This window comes from Lycium barbarum, chromosome 6 (genome assembly GCF_019175385.1).
Source record: "Lycium barbarum isolate Lr01 chromosome 6, ASM1917538v2, whole genome shotgun sequence".
In the NCBI taxonomy this organism is placed as follows: Eukaryota; Viridiplantae; Streptophyta; class Magnoliopsida; order Solanales; family Solanaceae; genus Lycium; species Lycium barbarum.
The window spans coordinates 125,143,846-125,168,661 of record NC_083342.1 but is presented as its reverse complement, the minus strand read 5'-3'; the positions used below and the strand labels follow the sequence as shown (position 1 = coordinate 125,168,661).

The 24,816-nt window shown below is 32.7% G+C and overlaps 1 protein-coding gene across 1 annotated transcript; it reads right to left on the bottom strand.

Moving 5' to 3' along the window:
• Positions 1 to 3,738: 3,738 nt before the first annotated feature.
• LOC132598641 (leucine-rich repeat receptor-like serine/threonine-protein kinase BAM3) lies at positions 3,739 to 9,456 on the bottom strand. Its single transcript, XM_060311632.1, has 2 exons — positions 6,529 to 9,456; positions 3,739 to 4,427 (listed from the first exon to the last, which is right to left on the bottom strand). Exons 1-2 carry the CDS (start codon positions 9,131 to 9,133, stop codon positions 4,009 to 4,011), a joined length of 3,024 nt encoding a protein of 1,007 aa, XP_060167615.1. The 5' UTR covers positions 9,134 to 9,456; the 3' UTR covers positions 3,739 to 4,008.
• Positions 9,457 to 24,816: the final 15,360 nt, after the last annotated feature.

Sequence of the window (24,816 nt, the reverse complement as noted above, 5' to 3'; positions counted from 1 at the left end):
TAATATTTTTTGTACCTCCTGTTGTTGCTGCTGCTGCGTTGTTGCTGCTGCTGCTGCGGGGGAGGCGGCGATGTGGCGGCGGCGGTGGTTGACGAGAAAGAAGAAGAAGAAAGAGAAAAAGGAGAAAGAAGAAGAAAGAGAAAAATAAATTGCATTTAACAATTAAAACGTGGAAGAGAGGAAGGAAGGTGTCTTCAATGTCTTCTTTCTCAATTTTAAGCATCTGAGTTGCAACATTTCATTTTTTTCAATTCACTCGCCATATATTTTTTTTTTTTGCCACGTCAGTCGAAAATGGTACTAAAATACTGAAAAATTAAGACTGGGGGTAATAGGTCGCTCGCAAAGGTTGGGTGCGTCATAATTAATATGGCTATACGTTGGGGAGGTTTTTATGTATTTTCCCTCTACTTAATATCAAATTTAAAATAGCTCAACAAAGAAAAAGGTGGACTCACTAGGTTTTTCTTATTTATGTTTTGACGAGATTCAAAAAGATATCCTTCCTTAAATTAATTGTAAAGAAAAATACCATGAAAAAATAAGGCGATAATATGAATAAAAGACACTAAATATTCAATGGAATATATGTATGTATATCAACAATCAATTCATACTAAAATCCATAGGTGTGGAATCATCTATAATTAAGAAGTCTAGGATAAAGGTAACATAACATTGCATAGAATCTCATTTACTTTATGCATATCGTATAGGATTATAATACTATTTTTATATTTTTCAATTAATATTATTGAATTCATTTTAAAATGGGAAAAGGACACTCCGTGTCCACTCAATCAAACTAATCCCATATTTAACCACTGTTTGGGGTTAATCCCACTGGGTATCCGGTCAGTTCAAATTAATGCCAAAAAATGGCCGGTCGGCCCAAAATAATGTCAAGACTGGCCGGCCCAACAGCCCAGGCGCTTACAAAAAAAAAAAAAAAAAAAAAACTCTTTGTGTCGACTAAGTCGCCACAAAAACGTCGCCGCTAAAGGGCTGCTACAGCATATATATATATATATATATACACGAATTATACGGTTTAGATACATTTGCTGGAATTAATCATACATTTATTATACATAAAGTATACGTTAATTATACATTTATTATACACATATTATACAATAATGATATGAAATTTATTTTTAACATATACAATAGTGATACATATTATATACTACAATGATACGGTTTCTATAATACATTTTTTATATGTATGATACACTTTCTATACAAGACTGATACAATTTATATACACATGCTGGAATTATATATACACTTTCTATACAAAAAATGATACATATCATATACAAAAATGATACAATTTTTTATTCTATATGGGGCAGTTGCACTGTGTTGATACACATTATATACACAAATGATACATATTATATACAAAAATGATACATACCTTAGCGATTCATATTTTATACAGTTTCTATACATTATAGATAGGTAATGATACATATTTTATACACAAATGATACATATTATATATAAAAATAGCCTCAACCATTTTTGTGTTTGACTTTTTATTTGAAAATTGTCTTATTTAAGTTTTGGCTAATGGATGGGATTAGCTTAGTGGGTATAATTTGGGTTTAGAAGAATTGTGGCCAGCGGGTGGAATTAGTTTCACCCGACCGGCCAATTATGTCCTCTTCCCTTTTAAAATTTATGATTTGGGCCTCGTTGAAGTGTTCAAGAAGGATACGAGAATCTGAAGGCGAAGCAACGTTGATTATTGGGCTACTCGGTAATTTTTAGAGTCTTACGGGCCTCAACATTGGGCTACTTTGTAATGGCGTGCGACTCTTGTGAGCAGGACCAATATTCAGGCAATTTGCAGGATTGGCCTTCGCTGGGGTGGTCTTTACTTTTTGGCCCTCAAATTGGTGGTCTTTAGCTTTTATCCTTCGCTAAAAATTCCTTGGTTTTGGGTTCGAACCCCCGCTCAATTTTTTTTTTTTTAAAAAATCGCAAGGTAGAGTTTGGATTCGCAAGACAGAGTTTTGGCCTTAAAACAGATTTTGCAAAATTCTGCTAAGGCTTGCGGCTCTATCAAGCGGCGACAGCCCCCCCCCCCCTCCACACCCACAGCATAGAGGAGCTGCTCCAACATCCGCACTACAACTTCAAACATTTGCCTTGCGATTTTTTATTTTGTTTTTTTAATGAGCTGGGTTTCGAACCCACAACATCGGAATATTAGGCGAAGGACAAAACTTAAAGACCACCAATTTGAAGGGAAAAAATTAAAGACCACCCCAAATGAAGGACAGTCTCCAAGAAAATGCCAATATTCAAATGGTTAATTCAGTAGCCAATTGTAAAATGAGAAACTTACCTAAATGTACCCTTCAGCCATTTAGTTTACCAAATATGGCCGAAATATACACTGTCTGTACACTTCGATTATGTAGGTATGTATATTGTATGCATAGATATACATATGATATGTATATGTATGTATACTATATGTATAGGTATGTCTAATATATGTATTGTTTATATACTTTATACACTACCTATACACTGTGTACAGATTTTGTAAACTAGACGATCAAATGGTATTTGAATGTAATTTTCTCTTGAAAAAGTAAGCTAATTCTCCATACATAATGATAAAACCAAACAATATCAAAAGTGTAAAAAAATTGGTCCCACATTTTCAGTTGGGGAGTCATATAGGAAAGTTACAGAATCTATAATAGATCAATGTACAAAATTTTGTAATTAGTTACAAGGTATTTCACTTCTCTTTTCTAAATTTAAATATTGCCCGAGTAATATTATGGTGGATCGCTCATAATTAGTCATAAAAATAGCAGCACGACGACTTCTATCTATAATAACCCACATACAGTGGACCACAGTCCACTGTATGTGGGCTATTAATTCTTTGTAGGAATGTGAGAAGATTTGGGAGCCTTATCATTTGATAATAATCCTTGTGATCGTTTTCTCAGATGTTAAACTTAAGAGTTGATTAAATAAAAGGTTAAGGTAAAATACAATCGAAATTGATATGAATGCAATACTAAATATACATATCTAGAAGACAGAATCCCCCAATTCATTTGCTTGAGGCCCGATAGAACAAACACTTGATATGTACCCTGATCCAGTCCACGTTGAAAGACAATGTGGGGACAACCGGACAATTGTACATATAGCCGATTTGAGGATCACTATTTAAGTTATAGCCATATATGTTAAATATATAAATTTTGGTAAGTTTAGCCACTCAATAAACAACTTCAGATTTATGAAATTAAAGTTTAAGAAATTCACGTTTGAGGTTACAAATCTCAGATATACAAGTTTGAAGTTAGACATCCCAAGCCTAACTTCAGAAAAATGTGTAAAGATTGGCGTATTGCTTGTGCAAGCTAACTTCAAACATTTTTTTGTATGATATTTGGCTTGACAATCTCAATTTCATATATTTTGTCTCAAGTTTGGATTGACATTGCAAAATCTCAGAGTAATGGCATTTAAGAATGATAGTCTCTATTAGCTTGGAATTAAGGAACTTTAATTATCCAAATCTTCTTCATTGTTAAGTATTATTCCTTAGGTATTGGATATCAATATAATTAACATCCGAAATTTTCAGGTTTCCTCATACACAGATAAACAAAACGCAGGAAATTGGATTTATTACCTTTTTGAATTTTGAAAGTAACAACACCAACAATAAACAATTAAAACTTGAAGAACCAATTCACCCGTAAATGGAATAATATATACCTGTATATCCATATGACACAAAAAGCATAAAAACCAACTTGGGCTTGCCCTGTCTTTGCCAAGAAATTAAACGCCCAAAAGCAACTAACTACTAGTACATACTAGTTATATTCCTACTTCTCTTTGTCACAAAAACCCTATCCTTAAACAAGTAGAAAGAATAACAAGAAGTTAAAATTATAGAACTATAGTGAACTCAAGCACCTTCCAAATTAAGGACCATTAAATAAAATTGAAGATTGGTTAAACCAAAAGTTCTTTCCGAATCTTTGGACAAGTTTGGTCTTTCTCAAGGCTCTTTAGCTTTTGAGAAACAAGTTTCGAAGAGGATGGTTGGTACTCAGGCGATTGTTTCGGGAACTCTGACAACATCTGAATGACTTCCCTCATTTTTGGACGTTCTACGCTATTTTCTTGGATGCAAAGCATAGCAATAAAGAACAAATGCATGGCTTCATCTTCAGGCACAGTGGTTAGCCTTGGATCCACAATGTGTGTCACTTGTTCTCTTTTACAATTTGTTACTCTTTTACTCCATTGCACTATGTCCACTCCATCACCAAATTCACCTACTGGACGACGCCCTGTGATAAGCTCCAATAGAACCACACCGAAACTATACACGTCGCTCTTTTCGTCTACTCTCAATGTGTATGCATACTCTGCAACCAATTTAAAAAGTAGGTTAACATTTGTGAAATGTATACGGATTTAAGGTGGGAAGAAAAATAGATAATCGAAGTTATTAAATATGTTTATCCCATTCTGCAATTGTTGTGGTAACCTAGTGACTTCACACTCGGAGCTATACATGTCTAAGGAGAGTCAATTAACACCCATTCGTCGTAAAATTATATTGTGTAGACCGTAGAAAAGTCTTTTTATTTTTTATTTTTTTGTATATACTATACGATGAATCTCCTTAATTTAATTATTTATGTGTTTATTTCTTTATATTTTGAATTTCTTAATTATTTTTGCACTACCAGGTTGAAACATGTAACGACAAATATCTTACATACTTATAGAGTAACTATTATTACTTGTAGAGGGAGAATCAAAATTTAAAATTTATAACTTGTCTTTGAATATATAAACTTATTTTAGTTACTAGGCATACACTTAAATATTTATACGTATTTAATGGATTTTCTAATACAATTATAAAGTCTAAAAAAATTATTAAGTTCTGTCAAACTCATACCTAATATTATACTCCATTCTTCCCATAATAAGTGTTATCTTAGCAAAAAAAAAAATAAAAAAAAATTATCCCATAATGAGTGTCACCTTAGGAAACCAAGAAATAAATTGACAAGTTTTATCCAACTCCTACCCTTAGACAAAAACTTACAAATTAAAGTAACATTGAAATGATGATTGGAAAAACTACATGGTAACTTGATATTGTTAAATTTCCATTGTCAAAAGAATTACTACTTGTGCATGCTCTAATCAAGATGGAAAAATAATTTGTTTTATCATATAGGGGTAATTTAATAAATTTTACATTACATTATTGATTTATTAATATGCGTGTTTTTTTTTAAGGTGACACTTATTATCGAACTGAGGAGTAGTTTCACCCCTAATTACTTATTAAAATATTATACTAATGCATATCATACTCTTATTTAGAGCCCGTTTGGATTGGCTTATAAGTTGGCTTATAAGCTGTTTTCAGCTTTTTTGAGTGTTTGGCTGGCCAGCTTAAAGTCATTTTATGCTTAAAATAAGCTCAAAAAAATAATTGGACTCATTTGACTTAGTTTATCTAAAGCAGCTTATAAGCTGAAAACAGCTTATAAGCCAAAAAAAATAAGTTGGACTACCCCAACTTATTTTTTTCAGCTTATAAGCTGCAAACAGCTTTAAGCTGTAAGCCAATCCAAACGGGCTCTTAGTCAAAGTTGAATCCTTTTTAAGAAGTGCATGTTGATTGTTGAGTTGGCAAGCACCACAATCGACGGGGCCTATCTTGTGTGTCAGTCAAGTCAGATTTTTGACCCACTTTTGCAGACTGATCTTCTATTGGGCCCCCACTAGGACTCTCTTTGGCACAGAAATTAAAATTTGATAGTGCTCTCTCGTAAAACGTGGCCCTTAGATACGTTCCGATTACCCAAAAAATTCTAAACAAAGCACTAAACTTATTTCATTCGCTGCCTTGAATCACGGGTGATCTTGGGCCTGTCACTTTAGCCCAACGAGGCTATTCCCTTACGACGTCGTTTTCTAGTTGCTAAACATTTTTCCTGCCACTTACTTTTTCATTTGTCTCTTGTTGAACAAACTCCAAACCAAGAGAAATATGCAGTAAAATATTTAACCTAGTTTGTTTTTTCTTTCAAATTTACTACTTACAAATAACCAAAAAATCCAAGCGAAAATGAATTGAGTTTTGAACAGTGGACAACATGTTCATGTACTTTATGCAACAATTCTATGACCGATTGATAAGACTAATTGTTGGGCATTGAAAATCAGTCCGCCCAGAATTATGCATCATTTGTACGACCATGCAAAAAAATGACTATGTCAGAGTAGATATACGGTACCTAACTAAATTAACTAACCAGGGTACATATATGATTGTACACAATAATTGTTCCCCTCACCCTCCCCCAACCCCCAACTCACAAGGACTTAAATTACGTACAGAATGTGTATTTTGATATATTATAGCAAATTGTGTTTTTTAGGCTATTAGTTTCACTTATTATATACGATTATCTGTAATCTTTAGAAGTTGAACTAACGTACCAGGGGCAATGTAACCATAGGATCCAGCAACAGCAGACATACTCTGTGAGGCACCACCATCCACCAAGAATTTAGCAAGTCCAAAATCTGCAACATGAGCTTCAAAGTTTGAATTCAGCAAAATGTTGTTGGATTTAACGTCTCTGTGAACGATCAACGGCGAACAATCGTGGTGAAGGTAGCACAATCCTTTAGCAGCTTCCATTGCAATTTTGTATCTCAAATTCCAGTTCAAGAACCCTCCTTTTTTCCCATGCAACGCCTCTCCTAAGCTCCCATTCCTCATGTACTCATAAACAAGGAGATTAGTTTCCTTGTTGGAACAAAAAGCAACTAGTCTTACGATGTTCCTATGTCGAATGTTGCCTAGTGTCCGAATCTCCGCTCTGAAACCATGATCATGGCTGTTGTTGCCAAAACCAAGAAGTTTTTTCACTGCAATTTCAACCCCACTTGGCATTTTCCCATGGTACACAATCCCGGCTCCACCTCTGCCTATCACATTTCCATCTTTCACACATTCAAGAACGTCAGCAACACTGAAATCAACCTTTTGAAATGCTGTCATTTTCCAAGAATCCGCGCCTGTTTTCTTGAAAGACTTGGCCTTGATGATAGCCGCAGCTGCAAAGACTAGTGAACAGATTAACAACCCGAGGGCGAAGATTAGCTTGAAATCTCCACGAGACTTTCCTGGCGGATCGGTAATTAGTGTGAAATTGCAAGGGTTGTTTAGTAAAGAGCCACAGAGTCTAGGATTGCCCGCGAAAGAAGTGGCATTGAAGTATGCAAATTGGCCTGATTCTGGCAGCTTGCCTGATAGATCATTGAATGAGAAATCAGCAGTTGTGAGACTTCTCATTGTACCAATTGACTTTGGTATGGTCTCATTCAAGTGGTTTCTTGACAAGTTCAAGTAGTTCAAGATTCGGATTTCAGATATTCTAGGTGGAATTGAGCCAGAGAGGTTGTTTTGGCTCAAGTCTAGGTAGGTCAAGTGGACACAATTGCCTATTTCAGGGGGAATTTCACCATAAAGAGAGTTTTGACTGAGGTCAATTTTTAAGGCTTGTGAGAGTTGACCTATAGAAGGAGGAATAGGACCAGAGAATTGGTTCCCTCCAAGTGAAAGGATTTGAAGGGAAGTGAAATTAGAGAGGGAAAATGGTAAAGAACCTGAAAGTTGATTGTTTGATAAATTTAACTGACCTAATTTGGCTGGTTTTGAAGAAATGTTACCATTTTCTGATAAGGTACCAGACAAATAGTTGTTCTGCAGCTCAACTAAGTTTAAGTCAGGCATGTAAATGAATCCATTTGGGATGCTACCATTCAAGTAGTTTTGTCCTAATCTCACCCTAACAAGACTTGAACATGTGCCTAAATCTTCTGGAATTGGACCAAAGAGGAAATTCTTGAGTAAAATCAAGATTCTAAGTTGCTTTGAGGCGCACAAGTCTTTAGGAATTGTACCAGTGAGCTTATTTGAAGACAAATCAAGCTCTTGGAGCTTCTCATTTTGGCCTAACTTCTCGGGGATAGTACCGGTGAAGTTGTTCATCCAGAGACCAAGAACCTTCAGGTCGGGATAATCAGCGATGAAATCCGGTATTGAACCATGTAATTTGTTCATGAAAAGATTGAAAAGCCTTAGCTGCTGGAGGTTAATGAGCTCAAATGGGATTTCACCAGTAAGTGCATTGGCTGAAAGATCAAGATTGACTAAGCCAGTGAGGTTGCCTAGTTCCCTTGGAATTGGACCTGAAAGAAGATTGATATGCAAAAAAAGTGTGTTAAGCATTTTCAAGTTCCCTAATTCAGGAGGAATTGAACCATCTAATTCACAACTAGAAATATCCATGTGAACAAGATTCTCCAACTTCCCAAATTCCTTAGGAATCCCACCTACAAACACATTGAAATATCCCAAGTAAATCTCTTTCAAGTTGGTGAGATTCCCCAAGGATTTAGGGATTCTTCCATGCAAGTCATTTCCAGCAAGTGACAGGTACTCCAACTCAATCAAATCCCCATAACTTTCTGGAATTCTGCCATAGAAATAGTTGCCACCCAAGTCCAAGTACTTGATTTTTTTCAAGTTCACCACTCCAACAGGAAGGAAAGATGAAAAATTATTGTTGTAAGCATCAAGAATCTCCAAATTAGCTAAACTTGAATAGTTCCAATCAATATTCCCACTGAACAAGTTGTTTGAAATGTTGAGAGACTGAAGACTGCTCATATTCTCAATCTTGATTTCACCAGTGAAGTTGTTGCCATCAATCAAGAGCTCTTCAAGCTTATCTAGGCTTGAAATGGCAGGGGAAACAGAGCCGTAAAGGTCCATGTTAGACATGTTTATCGATATAACTCGGCCTTGTAAGCATTTGATTCCCACCCAAGAATCACAAACTGAGCTAGGATTTGAAGTGTCCCAAGAACTCAAAGCAGGATTTGAGAAGTCAAAGCCTTGTTTTAGGCTCACCAAGGCATGAAAATCAGTACCAATAAGAGGAGAAGAAGGAAAAGAAGAAATGGAAGTACCCACTAGAGTAAAGAGTGTGACAACAATGAGGGGCAACATATTTTCTTGGAAGTTTTTCATGGAAAGTGAATTTGGAAGGACTTGAAGAAGAAACAAAGGGACTTATTATGAGGCTTTGAGGAAATGGATTTTGTGTAAAAGGAGGGAAAAGTTGAGGGAATCTGAGAAACTTCAGGTGTAGATAGATTTAAAGAACCAAACATCTTTCAAAAGAAAGAAAGTGAGTCTTCAAGATCAAGGAAGAAGCTAAGCCTCCCCTTTTCCTCTCTTTGCTTTTCCCTTTTATCTCTCTGTGAAGAACACATCAAAGAGGAGATCAAAGTTAGTTTTTTAGCCTAAAATAAATGGGATTTCTTTAACTATTAAGTGTATATATGCAGTAATGAACTTCTTTGAGCAAAGTAACAAAGGGGGGAAAAAGAAAGACAAGGAAAGCAGGGTCCCTACTGACTTTAAAAAACAGCCGTTAGATGGGGAAAAAACAGAAATTTAAAGTTCAGATTATGAGAAAAGTAAAGTTGATACTCTCCGTATTCAATATGACAAGAATACCCTTTAACTTTAAGTGGAAAACACACTTCAATTTAAGTGAGAGATGATGAAGTTGCACTTTCAGATAATCATTCATGAAGAATGGCTGAGTTGGTTCAATTTTCTGATATGATAACTATGGATAAAGATTTTTGCCGTGGCAATTAAAAAAACTCAAAGAAACAGGAAAAAGGTATGCATATGTAATCAATGCATGCCACTATTACAGAGTAAATGTTGACCCAAGATTGATAATGATTAATGACACACAATGGAGGATTATAGATTTAGCATGCTAGCTAACCAAGCTAGCTACTGTTTGATCATTTGGAGAATTTAGGGGTGCACAGAAGCCTTCACATCTATTATTTTTAATATTATAACTTTTAATATGCTAACAATATAATTTTTACTGACTTTATCAACGTCTTTACTTGTTATATGTAACAAATAACTTATCTTATTTTTTGTGTTACTAATCCGATTTATTACGAACCGTTATATAGAGAAAATTTTATGATGTCTGTGTATAAAAGAACTTTTTTCTATATTAGACACTCATATGGATATGCATGTTTAATTTGGAACTCTATTACTTAAATTTCCTTTCTGTCATAATTGAGCACTAACAAAATATCTACATCTAAGATTATAATGACATATTTTTTCCTCTCTTTTTTTTTAATTTTTAATAGTTTTAGTATTCAAGCCAGCTCGGGTACACACCTCAATTAGTTTCGGGGGATATATCTGTTACCTAGCTCCCACCAGCACAAAAACTATAATGACATCACAAGCGCTCCATGCATGCACAATATCTATAATGCAAGGGTGAAGAAGTAAATTACTAGTGATTGATCCTCTTTTCTTATCTTGGGATAACTTTTTCTGCATGAGGTATGTTCTGGCAGTAGATGAAATAATTAACCTAAAATTAGACTAGAAAAAATACAATTTGTGTACTTCGTATAGAGTATCTTATGCAAAGTAAGAAGGGGTTAGTTTTCTAATTCCTAAATTGTGATTCTTTCCTTACAGTACAGTTCCTTGAAGTTGGAGACATGTGCCTGCAACAAACAGGGGTAAAAGATGATGATTATTAATATATCATTACAATGTTTTGTGAGGAATGATCAATATATAATTGTGTAGTATGGATAGGTTGCATGGAAGAAACAACCAGAGAAGCTTTTTTGATCTCTTCTTTTTCTTTCTTTTATTACATGGTAAACTTGCTTTATTCCTTTCTCTTGTTGCTTGCCCTACAGAAAAAAACTGGACCAATTCTCCAAGTAAATGTGTGTATTATTTGGGCTTTATTAGAAGATGGAATAGTCCTAAAGAGAGGGCTGCAAAAGTTAAAGCAGGAGAGGGAGACCATATAAACATTTGCTTTTGATCTTCCACGTCAAAAAGATAAAGCAACATCAAGAGAAAAAAAAAAGGGAAAAAATGAAACAACTTGTTGATCTCCCTTCTCTTCACATGGAAAAGCGTGCTCTTGTATTGTGTTTAGCTTGGAACACTTTCAGAAAATCCATGGACCCCATGCATGGAAAGCAGTGCTGTGGCAATAACTGTATGCAGTTCCAACAGTGATTCTTTTTTCCTGTTCTCCAATATCTGCTTTAGGTCCTGATTTATTTGGATTAGTATTGGTAAATCTCACCTTGAAAGGTAAAAGAAGTGACATACCAAATGTCATTTCAGTCGCATGACTTGAATTGGAGACCTTAGTTCCAATAGTATGAAATGAAAATTATGAGAGATTAAAAATTCAAATCTCAATATAGCCAAAAAGTTATCGATAATTCCTTCTATTTAAATAACTTTAAGTGCTTAGAGTTACGCGATATTTATGTTTTTGATAATGATAACTGATGAGTATAACTTAGAGAACACGCGAAAAAAGTTTTCAAAATTTAAAGAAGTGTCTAAAGTTTTCAAAATTTAAAGAAGTGTCTAGTAGATTCACCTTATCATATGTTAAGGTGCTCAATCAAAACATATCGTAATTCAAATATATAAATAAAATTTACTGAGCAATGTATTAGCCATAAAAAAATTGAGATACGCGCAAGTTAACTCTGACACCATCATTATTTAAAAGAAAAAAGGAAGTGTCCTTAGCCAATATATACTACAGAATGGTGGAGTGGCTCCACTCATGTTTAAAACTCTCATGCAAGGGTAGACTATTTTTATTGCTGGGTAAGAGTGCTCTTTTGAGGTGTCCCTGTCCATCAATTTGATGTGCAGATCTACTCTTGTGAAGGGTCATTTTCATGTGCCCATTGGCCCCTTAATAAAACTATACTAGCTAGAGAATACATGGTGTCCCAATAGATTCAACAATATGATCATCTTATGCTTCAGGGTCCAAATTAAAGTCCCACCATATATAGCCTTTCTTCTTCTTTTTCCCTTCAATTTCAACGCCATAATCAATTCCTATGTATGTGTAGACACTCACACACTATAGCCAGAAGCGGAGCCAAAATTCGAAACTTGTGATTTCGGAATTCTAATTCTTTAAAATTACTAAGTTCTTAATTAATAACTTGTACATATTTGAAAAAAAAATTAATACGAAATATATGATTCGGACAAAAGCTACTGGGTTCGACCGAACCCATGCCCGAAGGGCAAGCTCCACCCCTGACCATAGCAATAGAATTCAATTATCCAGGATTGACTAAAAGAAGATGAGTACTAGTAGTATTACCCACAAAATAAAAAAAAAAAAATAAAAAAAATAAACAGATGCAGTGCTTCAAAGATTTATGTGTCGAAAGCTTACATATCTTTGGTATTCAATATGCACTTCATACATGTCGGAGGAGTACTGTGTTCCCCATGTGAATATCATCCATAATATAGTTGCGCGGAACATTACTAGGGGTGTTAGGTTTTCCGTAAAAGTATAAGTGTTTAATTGAATGACTTTTCCGTGGAACTACACACTACTAGAAAATGAGGTTTTTCCCGTCGATATTCAGTGAAAAATTTATGTTATAAAATATAATTTTCCACCAAACTAGTTTACTAGGAAAACGCATGGTCGAAAACATGTTCCATTGAAAGACTAGGAAACTTCATAATTTTTTCGTGTGAAAACACTACTATTTAGATTTTCCCACCGACATTAAGTGGGAATAGCCACTGAACATTTTCAATGAGAAATGTCAGCAAAAAAATAGTGATTTTTCAATAGTGACAACTTGTTTATTTTACCCGATTTATGTTACACCATTCACAAATGTGGATTAAATGTTACTAACTGTAGTGATAAACATTTCTATTATATATAAGCACGGTGGGAGGACGAACACAGCTCCCAGCTTGTACCATAAGCTTCACAAATTGTACACGCAATGAATGCTTGTACCATAAACTATATAACTTGTACACTTTATTCAACTATTTTTATATCCCACGCGTACATATTTCATAGTACTTAATATTTATCCCTTCTCATGTATAGACGTATGCACTTCAATTTTAATTCTTCGACACATTTATTTCCTCTGTGCACTTTTACTTGTTCACTTTTGACTTTACATGTTCTTGCTGAATATTTATTCTCTTCTCATGTATAAACATATGCAATTCAATTTTAATTCTCCTACACAAATTTATTTCCTACGTGCACTTTTACTTGTTCACTTTTGACTTTTCACGTTCTTTAAGAATTAATAAATCCCACGTGAATATATGTCATAGTACTAAATATTTATTCTCTTCTCATGTACACACGTGTGCACTTCAATTTTAATTCTCCGACACATATTTATTTCCTCAGTGCATTTTTACTTGTTCACTTTTGATTTTTCACGTTCTTGCTGATAGAAATGCACTTCAATTTTAATTATCCGACACATATTTATTTTCTCCGTGCACTTTTATTTGTTCACTTTTGACTTTTCACGTTATTTAAGAATTAATAGATAAAGTACTCCCTCCGTCTCATATTTCTTGGCCACATTAGTTGACTTTTCACGTTCTTTAAGAATTAATAAATGAAGTGCTCTCTTCATCCCATATTACTTGGTCACATTACTATATTTGACTTTTCACGTTCTTTAAGAATTAATAAAAAAGAAGTACTCCCTTCGTCCATATTACTTGGCCACATTACTAAAAATATATGTCTATTTTTCTTTTTTTTCTATTTCTATCTAATATATATAAGTGTGAAGAGAGGACTAACACATCAATAAAAATTTGTACAACAAGCTATATAAATTGTACATTTTAACCAACTACTTTTTTACCACACGTGGTCATATGTCATAGTACTGAATATTTATCTCTTCTCATGTATACCCGTATGCACTTCAAATTTAATTCTCCGACACATTTATTTCCTCCGCGCACTTATACTTGTTGACTTTTGACTTTTCAAATTCTATAAGAATTAATAAATAAAGTACTCCCTCCATCTCATATTACTTGGCCACATTACTAAACTACTTTTTTATCTCACGTGGACATATGTCACAGTACTGAATATTTATTCTCTGCTCATGTATACAAGTATGCACTTCAATTTTAATTCTCCGACACATATTTATTTCCTCTATGTACTTTTACTTATTCATAAATGAAGTACTCAACACTACTAAAAATATATGTCCAAATTACTTGTTCATTTACAAAACCAAGATAAAATTAATTAAATCTTTCACATCTTATCTTCTCCGTCCCATATTACTTGGCTACATTACTAAAAATATATGTCCAAATTACTTGTTCATTTACAGAACCAAGATAAAATTACAAGACAAAATTAATTAAATCTTAAATGTTCTTGAAAATAGTCAATTTTGATTAGAATGTATTTATTAGAGAGAGATATTGGTAAGCTAGTAAAATACATTTTTTATTTCTGATTTCTTAAGAGGCGTGCAAAAGGAAAAGTAACAAGTAATACGGGACAGAGAGAGTATATATTTTACCATAATATTCATATTTATTGGTGTAAGACTCAATAGCCTTCGAAAATAATTTGAAAATGAGTAATTAATGTGAAGATTAAAATTAATAATAAGAACACACAAATATTCACTCATTAATTCCATGGAAATTAATGGCCAGCCCCTTCTATATGATTCTCCCCACTCTTCTTGCGTTGCCTAGCTTGATGATCCCCAACAAACAACAACAACAACATACCTAGTAAATTCCCACAATGTGGGCTCTGCGGGGGGGGGGGGGGGGGGGGGGTAGAGTGTACGCAGACCTTATAAGGTGAGGAGGCTGTTTCTGAAAGACCCTCGGCTCAAAAGAGAACAAGACAAAAGGTCAGATAAGGACAAGCATAACAAAACAATATGAAAACGAGAAGCAATAAAAAAAAAGGATAACATGTATACAAATATGTACGCCTATAATATATGCGTAATCGTTATCTTTATACACAATCAACATAATTGAAGTTTCGTACTAATTAATAAATACCATATTGGTTTCTTTCTCTTGATATGTTAACGTGGACAATTAAAAGTAAACAAAGGGAGTGACTTTTAACCCCGTTTTCCTTCTTTCTCAATACTTTAGACGTGAAGAGAGGACGAACAATAGCAATGCAAATTTGTACCAAAAGTTATTTTAATTCTCCTACATATAACTTGTTCACTTTTGACTTTTCACGTTCTTTGAAAATTAATAAATGAAGTATATATTTTATCATAATATCCATATTTATTGGTGTTGAAAATGAGTAATTAATGTGAAGGGTAAAATAAGAAGAAGATTTTTTTTTTCTTGATATGTTAACGTCGACAAGTAAAAGTAAAGGGAGGGACTGACTTTTATCCCCGTTTTTATTTTGTCACTTTACTTATTTACTCTACTTTGCAGTCTCTGATTATTGTTTCTTTACATTTATAAAATGTATTACTCTATATTTTCAATTCAGAATTAAAATTTGGTGATTTACGATATAACATATATCTTTATAATTTTTATTTCTTTGTAATAATTTATTTTATCTATAATTGTTAATATAAAAAATTATATTATATTTTTAATTAATTTAATAAAAATATTTTATTAGTTTTGCTTTTAAAAAATTCAATATATACAACAATGGTTCTTATGTTTGGATCTGAACAGTTAGTTCATTAAAATGGATATCAACCTGTCGGTATACATATAATATATTAAAGAATTTTAAAAGAAAAAATCTAGAATCAAAATATTAATTTTCCCTCATATTCTTAATAATTTTCTTTTTCACATTGATGAACAACTTTCATTGTCATGACAATGAGAAAAAAGACCGACTCTTTCCATCTCAAAGACTTAATTCCATCATATGTTTTTAATTTTTAAACTCCATTTTTTAATTATAACTAAAGTGATAGTACATAAAATTCATTTTGTATATGTTGCTATATGTAATAACAATTAGAATGTTTTTAAAAGTTATTTTCAAAATACAAACTTTAAAGACTGACTAATTAAAGTGAATAGACATATTCGGTCCGTACATCGCACGGGCATGTATTGCTAGTCTTTCTCTAATTGTGGTTGATACATGAGTTATAGAAAACAAAACTACATAGATATATAATCACGCCAATACTCATATATATAGGGGCGGATCCACCCTTAGGGTGGAGGTGGCATGACACTCCCTAGATTGATATATATTTTATATAACTATGTTGCAATTTGCTTAAACAAGGTTAAATATTTAATCCTGCCACCCGCAGTGGAAAATTAGACAAAGGTGTCATGGCTGGTAGACACAAGTTTAAATGTATCTTGAACATTTTTCAACTACCGTTTCTCTTGTGCTTTTTAGTTCATTTGTACCAGTCATTTCCCTTTTCGGCTCTCCCAATTTTCTATTTATCTTTTTATTATTTATATTGTCTTTCCTCTATTATATTATTTTATCTGTGATCTCTAGCGAGAACACACAAAATAGAAACTTCAAAATCCCTTACATTAAGCTCTTAATCTCAAATCTGTGAGTATTTAAATCGAAAAACTTGGGTCACAATGAGAATTTGGGATTGAGATCAAAAGTCAATCTTTTTATAATTTCTTTTGTTGATTACTCCCTCCATCCATGTTTATTTGTCTATGTTTGACTTGGGATACTCTTAATAAGCAATAAATAAAATGAGAAATGAATTTGAGTACTTAATAATAAGGGTAAAACAGGTATAGAGAGGTAAATTATGTATTGGGTTTTCAAACTATACACTTACATGTAAAAATAGACATTTATTTAGTATAGTGAATAAATAAAAATGGGCGGAGGGAGTGTATTATAAAAATTCGTGTTTTTCTATAATTGTTAAATTCAATTTAAATCACTTTACTAATTAAATTGTGATGGAAATTTCGTAAGCATTTCTTAGAAAAAACATGAAATTTATGTTTTATTTTTGAGAACTTGTAGTTATCTAATTCTACATTTACTTATGGGGTGTAATTTACATACGGAAGAGTTTTTCTATTATTTTTCTTATCTTGATTGGTGTAATTCCCTTATTGAAGATGTTATTTTACTTGTGCAAGCTCATTTTTTAATAAACATAAAATATTTAAGTTCCTTGCTGAAAATGTTGATTTACTTCTGTTGTTAATGAGTGTGATTCCTTATTTAAGATGCTAATTATGTTCATTTCTTGATTTTTGAGATGTAATTTTTATATTTGCAAATAAAAAATGACCTATTAAGTTGACCCGAACAAACTCAAAAGAGAAGAACCCGACCTAAAAACACGGTCTTTGAAGAAAATTGTGGCACCCTCTCCTTCAAATCCTAGATCCGTCTTTGCATACATATATATTCTATTTTCGTTCATAGTTCTCTTCATCGTAATCATTGAGTAGAATTAATAGGAATTTAACAGCTTTACGCGTACAACATATAGAAACACTTACATAAAAGATAAAATAATTGACCTGCGGTGACAAATAAATACTAGTACAATAGTGTAAAGTATGTTTTCTACATTTACAGTGGGCAGAGCAGCTCAATGCACAAAGCATCCCATGTTAGCGGGATTCAGGAAAGAACCTCACTCTTAAAGGTGCATAGCTCAAACTCATAATCTATGAAGACAATTTTACCATTGCTCACATACTCTCCTTCGTTGTCTACATTTACGGTGAATATGATTAATTAAGTCCAATCCAAATTGTTATGTGTCGACTTATCATGTCAGTGAGTCAAATTAAATCAGTGGGTCGAATGATGTTGGATGGCTGCAGACAGTTACGAATGAGGGGCATATGATGTCTGTATATGATGGTGCTGACGTGACATATTTACTAATTATTTTTCTTAGAAGTATTCATTTGTATTTACTTACTTTAGATTCCATCATAGAAGATTCCAAAGTGATGTGTATCCACCATTTTAGGACATGCAGTATCAGTGGCGGAGTCACATTTGTTCAAAGGATGTCAATTGATATTGGTTTGCACAAAGTTAAATTACTTTGGATATATAAAGAAAAAAAATTGTGTATATAGAATTATTATATGTCAAAATTTATTTAATTTCTTTATATATATATATATACTTCCTTTGTTTCAATTTGTTTGAACCTATTTCCTTTTTAGTTCGTGCCAAAATGAATGACCTCTTTCCTAATTTGGAAACAAATTCACTTTATGAATAATAGGCTTATTTTGAAGCACAAGTTTCAAAAGTCTTCCCTCTTTCTTAAATATCATGCTTAATCAAATGAGTTCATATAAATTAAAACGGAGTGAGTATATTGATTATTCTTCATGAAAATTCAGGTTCGGTGGTTGTACAGTACTACTTGCTAAAGTCAGAGAAGAAGAAGTCCACATAAGGTGTCCCTGAAAATAATGGATCAATTATTGCATGTAATCATAGTTTTGAAGAGATTGCGACTTGGGAAACATCAACTTGCACAGGTTAAAGATATTGATAAGAAAAGCTTTTTCTCCTTCTCAATTCAGTAATAGCAAGAATCATACAAGGAGACTTAACTGCTATTTGTACATATATACATGTAACTAGTTATGTGAGGCCCGTGCTAAGTCCGAGCTCAAACTCAAGATATAAAAGTAGATATTTTAACTAAAGAAATATAATTTGTGTTAGTACAAGTGTACAACAACAACAATAACAACTATATACCCATTGTAGTCCCACAAGTGGGTAGTTATATGAAAGCAAAATTTTCATTCCATTCCTTTAATATTTTAACTTCCATTTTGATGAAATTATTTAATTCAAATCAAATTTGGAGCCAGAATTTGACATTATAACTTATGTATCATAATTTTCTGAAGTTAATTATTTCTAAATAAATAATCTATACATAGTTAACGAACTTTTAAGACAAATACATAATTTAACTTGTGCAGTGGATGGAGCTGCTCCTCTCTTAATTAGGGATTAGGGGTTCGAACATGGATATGGAAAAAAATCTTTGGAGGAAGCGCTCCCCCCGAATAGGCGCGATACAGTGTGAATTATCTGGATTAATTAGGCTCAAATGCGAATATCGAGCACCAATCAGAAAATCAAAGAACGTGAAAAATGAGGTAGGAGGTTCGATGGCTTTGGAAAAGTAGACTTTAAAAACAAAAAATAAAAAAATTGACTTAAATAAATAAGATTAGGACCTAAAAGTAATTAATTAAAAAGTTTTAAAAAAATTTGAAAATTATTGTGAGGACTACAAAAGTCCCCAGGTTCGATAGCTTTTGAAAAGTAGACTTTAAAAATAAAAAACAAAAAAAAAGACTTAAATAAATAAGATTAGGACATAAAAGTAATTAATTAAAAAGTTTTTAAAAAATTGGGAAATTATTGTGAGGACTACAAAAGTCCTCACATTTGCTCTTATATAATATAGTAATGTTTTCGGTCCCCTCTGTCCAGGGGCGGATGTACCAAGAGCCTAGGGTGTTCACCCGAACACCTTGGACAAAAATTACAATGTATATTTAGGGTAAATTTTATGTGTTTATGTACATATATTAACTTTTGAAACCCTGAACATATATTACAGTGTATATTTAGGTTCAATTATTTTTCCGAACACCCTGAATGAAAATTCTGAATCCGCCACTGCCTCTGTCCTGGCTAAGTCGATCGATGATATATAACTTTGTTGTTTTTACCATCCAAAATCTAAGAGACAAGTTAGTGCTACAATACAAAAAAAAATAAAAAAATTACAGTATCAGATTAGTATCTGAAAAATGTAACTATATTCTAGTCTATATATAGAAAATCAAATTAATCTCGGTTTTCAGTATGAATGAGATCGTCGGATGCGTTAACAGTTTACCAAAGTATTTATTCACTACATAGTAAACCATTTCGGGGAAACATCTTTAATTAAAAAAATCAGTGAAAAAAAAGAGATGTGAAATATTTCAAATTGTAGAAAAAAAAAAAAGGAATCAAAATATTGGATAAAAAGAAAAGATATGGTAAAGTGATTACTTCATGTCCGCCCAAATTTTGCCTTGTTTTTAAATGCGCTCTAACGATAAGCGAAGATAGAAAGAAATAAAGGTATAAAGTATAACCATTTGATAGATGGAGAGGATCAGATTCTAATCATAATAATGAATCAAATTTCAACATCAAATCTTTTTGAATTAACATTGTACCAGTGTGGTCTAGTTTCTCTTTTCTGTATTATTATAATTATTTCCTTATTGTCCTACTCTTCGATTTTAGTATTACATATTTTCTTTGATTCAATTATTGTATTTTTTTTTGTTACTGCTCTTTTCTCCATTATTTTTATATCTGGTTTAATATGCTTTACTTAAGCTGAGAATCTATCAAAAACAACATTTCTAACTTCACAACATAGGGATAAGCCTGCGTATACTTCACGCTTTCTATACCCCACTTGTGAGAATATACAAGGAATGTTGTTGTTATTGTAACATTGTACAAGGAAGAATAAAATCATCATCATAATAACCTTAAACGCCTAGAATGAATAGTACTGAAATTAAACAACTAGGACTAAAAGGGAGATATTTATGACTATTGTCCTTTGACTAAAAGAGGATGTCCAATTAATGAAAAAAGATAACACTGAAATAGTGGCTCATCATCAGTCCGAAAGAGACGGCTTTGTGTCATTTATCTTTCCTTTTGGAACATATTTGGCTTTAGAGAAGTGGTTTTGTGAAGCTTTTTTCCCAATCAAAGGTGGGCTTGTTTTAATCAAAGAAAAGGGACGTGGAGGAGCATCTTTGGAAGGTGGCATGTTGTTTTGGGCCCTATTTTGTTTTGCCTTTAATAGTAAAGAGGAAAAAGGGGAAAAGAAAAAATTGGAAAAGAATATGTCTCTTAGAAAGAGAAATCGTACATTTAATTGAAAAATATTAGGCTCTAAATCAGCCCAAAGACACCTTTATTAATATGGCGTAACGATGTATGGTTTAGGTTAAGTCTGCACTATTTTTTCAAAAAGACCTTCACTGCATTAAATGAATTCTTGCACCTTATGTGTAGCCTCTCTTTTTTCAACAACCAATGTGATAATGTGTAACTTTATTTGATTGACCGCCCACTTAAGCACTATTCTCTTTGATTTAAGTTTCACATGACCAAATTACCATGCCCTCGAAGTAAGTTTCACATGACCCATTATCTCATGGTCATGACTTATATTTTGTGTTATGACGAAGTGCACAAATAATTGATTTCAAGATGCCATTTAAGCCATAGCCGAAGTTTCTAAATTTTTACAAGTTAAGCGGCTTTTAAATAACTTTAGGCGCGCTAGTTTAAAACTTAGATATACGCATGTGATGTTTGATTTGCCAAAGTTTAATTTTACACATTTGAAAGTAAGCAACTTCAGGCATTTTACATAAAGTTGAGGTCATATACGATTGAACTTCAATTATGTTTGCATGAAGTTCAGGCCATATATAAAAAACTCACTTCATGTTAGACTTTCAAGTGATGTATGATCCTTTCCATCTCTCAGTGTGTATATGTCGACAACAAAGTAACTCGAAAGAAATATGCATTGACACCAAACAACGAAAAGATTTAAACTTCAAAAAGAAAATAAGGGAGAAAGGTAGTGTAACCTTAAATGGGTATGGATATAAACCAAATTAATACTCCCTCGTCCTGTTTTACTTGTCTTGTATACTACATATAATTGTCTATTTTTATTTGTTCAGTTTGAAAAATCAAGAGATAATTTATCATTTTATTTCTATTTTACCTTTATTAATTATTGGGTTGGAAAGTTTAAGAAACTTTTAGTGATTGTACAACTGTAAAGTATGTTTAACTGATCTCAATCATTAGATAACTTAATACTTTCTCTGTTTCAATTTGTTTAAACCTATTTTCTTTTTAGTCCGTGCCAAAATGAATGATCTCTTTCCTAATTTGAAAACAAATTCACTTTATGAATGATTTACAGCCACACAAATTTCAAGCCTTATTTTGAACCATAAGTTTCAAAAGTCTTCCCTCTTTCTTAAATGTCGTGCCCAGTCAAATGAGTTTATATAAATTGAAACGAAGGGAGTAATAATTAAAGGTGATATAATAAAATTGTCAATCTATTTATGTCTCCTTAAGGGACGTGTCAAATCAACACAAGTAGAGAACAAATAAAAATGGACGGAGGGAGTAAGTGGTTACGCCTTTAATGGCGTTGTGCGAATAAGCTACCCCATGAAATCACTCGATGTGTGTTGTCACTCACATTGTCCAAAACCCACAATCCAGCTTCTTCTTCTTCTGTGTTTCTTCAAACAGCGGGTAAAGGTAGTAAATTGATCAATACCCAACGTCATTATAAATCTGCCATTTTCATACTAGTCGCATCAGATTATAAGCATTGATTTCCGCTGTTGCGCTAAATCAGTTCAAAACACACTTAACATAGTATAATATTGTTAAAATTATTTTACATACATTATATATAGGCTTAATGCATATGTGGCTTTCTAAACGTGCTTCGTTTTTTCATTTTGGTACCTTAGCTAAGTGTTGTTCCTATTGAATCTTGAACTTGTCCTCAAGTATTTCTATCAAACACAATCCGACTTACATACTATTCCATCTTCAGTATAGCTACAAGCTAATATATATTCTAATTTAAGTATGCCAACTTTTAGCTAAGATTAGCAACAATTGATAGGGGGGAAAAGAGTAGCTCTTAATTAAGCTAGTAGTGGAAGAGCAGAACATGACCTAAAGAATAATTTACCACGTGTCTAAAATATCACTCCACCTTCATTTCCCCAATTTAATTTCGGCTTCTAATAAGAATCAGATTTAGGGGGTTTGATTGACACACTTGATGACGAGTTTAGACATTTAATAAGAATAACACTTAGTTGAGGTGTCAAAATGGCAAAATGAGATAAGTTCAGGAGGCCGCATATGCATTAAGCCTTTTTCATTTAAGTTATATGTGTGAGACTTCCGTTTGCAAAATTTAAGAAAGGAAAAAGAAGTTCAAAGATCTTTGTTAATTTATGAATAAATTTGTGATATTGCGAATGACGGTAGAGATTATGTTTATCGGTTAATCCAGTTTGTAGTAGTGAATGCTGAGTGTGAGACTTTTGTTTGCAAAATTTAAGAAAGGAAAAAGAAGTTCAAAGATCTTTATTAATTTATGAATAGATTTGTGATATTGCGAATGACGATAGAGATTACGTTTATCGGTTAATCCAGTTTGTAGTGGTGAATGCTGACAACATTCATTATTTTTAACTTGGATACTTTATATCCTATGTGTTTTTTTGCTAGGATAATATTAATAAGCAAGAGAGGTTCCGTCTTTTACTTTGTTGAACACAATTAAGTATTGAAAAGAATAATTGACAAAATAAGCCTAAATGTAATTGAAGAATTAATTTAGATAACCGTCCATCCAATCATTTAAATTAAGCATAGTTGGAAGATGTATAATATATGTAAAATGTATATTATATATATATATATATATATATATATATATATATATATATATATATATATATATATAACATGTATAATTAATGTACAATCTATGTATATCAGCTCGGAAAAATAAATAGCAAATCCGATCGGCTATTTGGATAAAGATCCCAATAATTAATTAAGGATCCAATAATCATCCGATTGAATTTTGCTGTGGCGTTTGCTGCAATATAATTATGATGGCCATAGTCAATGTCAAATTCATGGAATTAGCACACACAGTATGCAAGATTCAAAGAGTTGATGATAAATGAAATGCCGTTTTCCCGGGGAAAGCATTCTTCTTGATTTTGCGAATCTTCCAACACTTTGTCAAAGGGTCCCAACTACAGCTTACATATGTACCACTTTAATTTTACTTGCTCTAAATTTAATCAAGTGATTAGCATATTGATTGTGTTTATGAAATTGCTGATTTTATTATTTCATCATGCTTTCGTTATGGTTAATTATTGCCTAATAGTTTTTACTATAAATATAAATATTCATCAGTTGCATACTAAAAATACACCAATCCTATTTTATTTAGCCAAAAGACACCAATCTTTGGTGATGAGCCATATGGTATCGCGCTCGAAAGATTTCGGGCAAGTTTCATTTTAGATCATGTGCTATGTCAATTAATTTAGTGATGCATACACTCGTAAGTAACTTATCAATAAGCTCAACATAAAAATGTAGACTAACAGTACTATTCATTCTTAAAACAAGTTTGGAAGTTAAATGGAAAAATATTGTCGAGAATGCGTTGGTAAAATATAAGGTAATTATGATCCTATTTTTCTAAAGGAAGTGATCGACAAGCGTGCAAACCTTAAAGTCAGAAGGTTAGACTACATTTATGTGAACTTCATAAGTACTTATGTGAGTAGTGATGATAACATATATAACTAGGCTCCAATTTGACGACCACCTCACATGTATCCCATTGTTAGGACTATGATTTGTAGAATATCCTACCTAAGTTACATTTTAAAAGTGTGCGTGTATCTACCTGATTGTAATTTGATTATTTATATGGTATTTTGTTGAGCTGATAAATACTGGTTTGTCAAGTATGTATAACTATTAAAAGTAAGTATCGATTTTCGAAATTATTATATCCTAAATACTCCTAAGGTAAGGTCGTGTCGGCCTATCTTACAACCAAATAATGATTTAGCCTCCTTTTCTTTTGGAAAATGACCCCTTACGACATGACTTAGTTAATTATTCTCGTCGTTTAGATAAATAT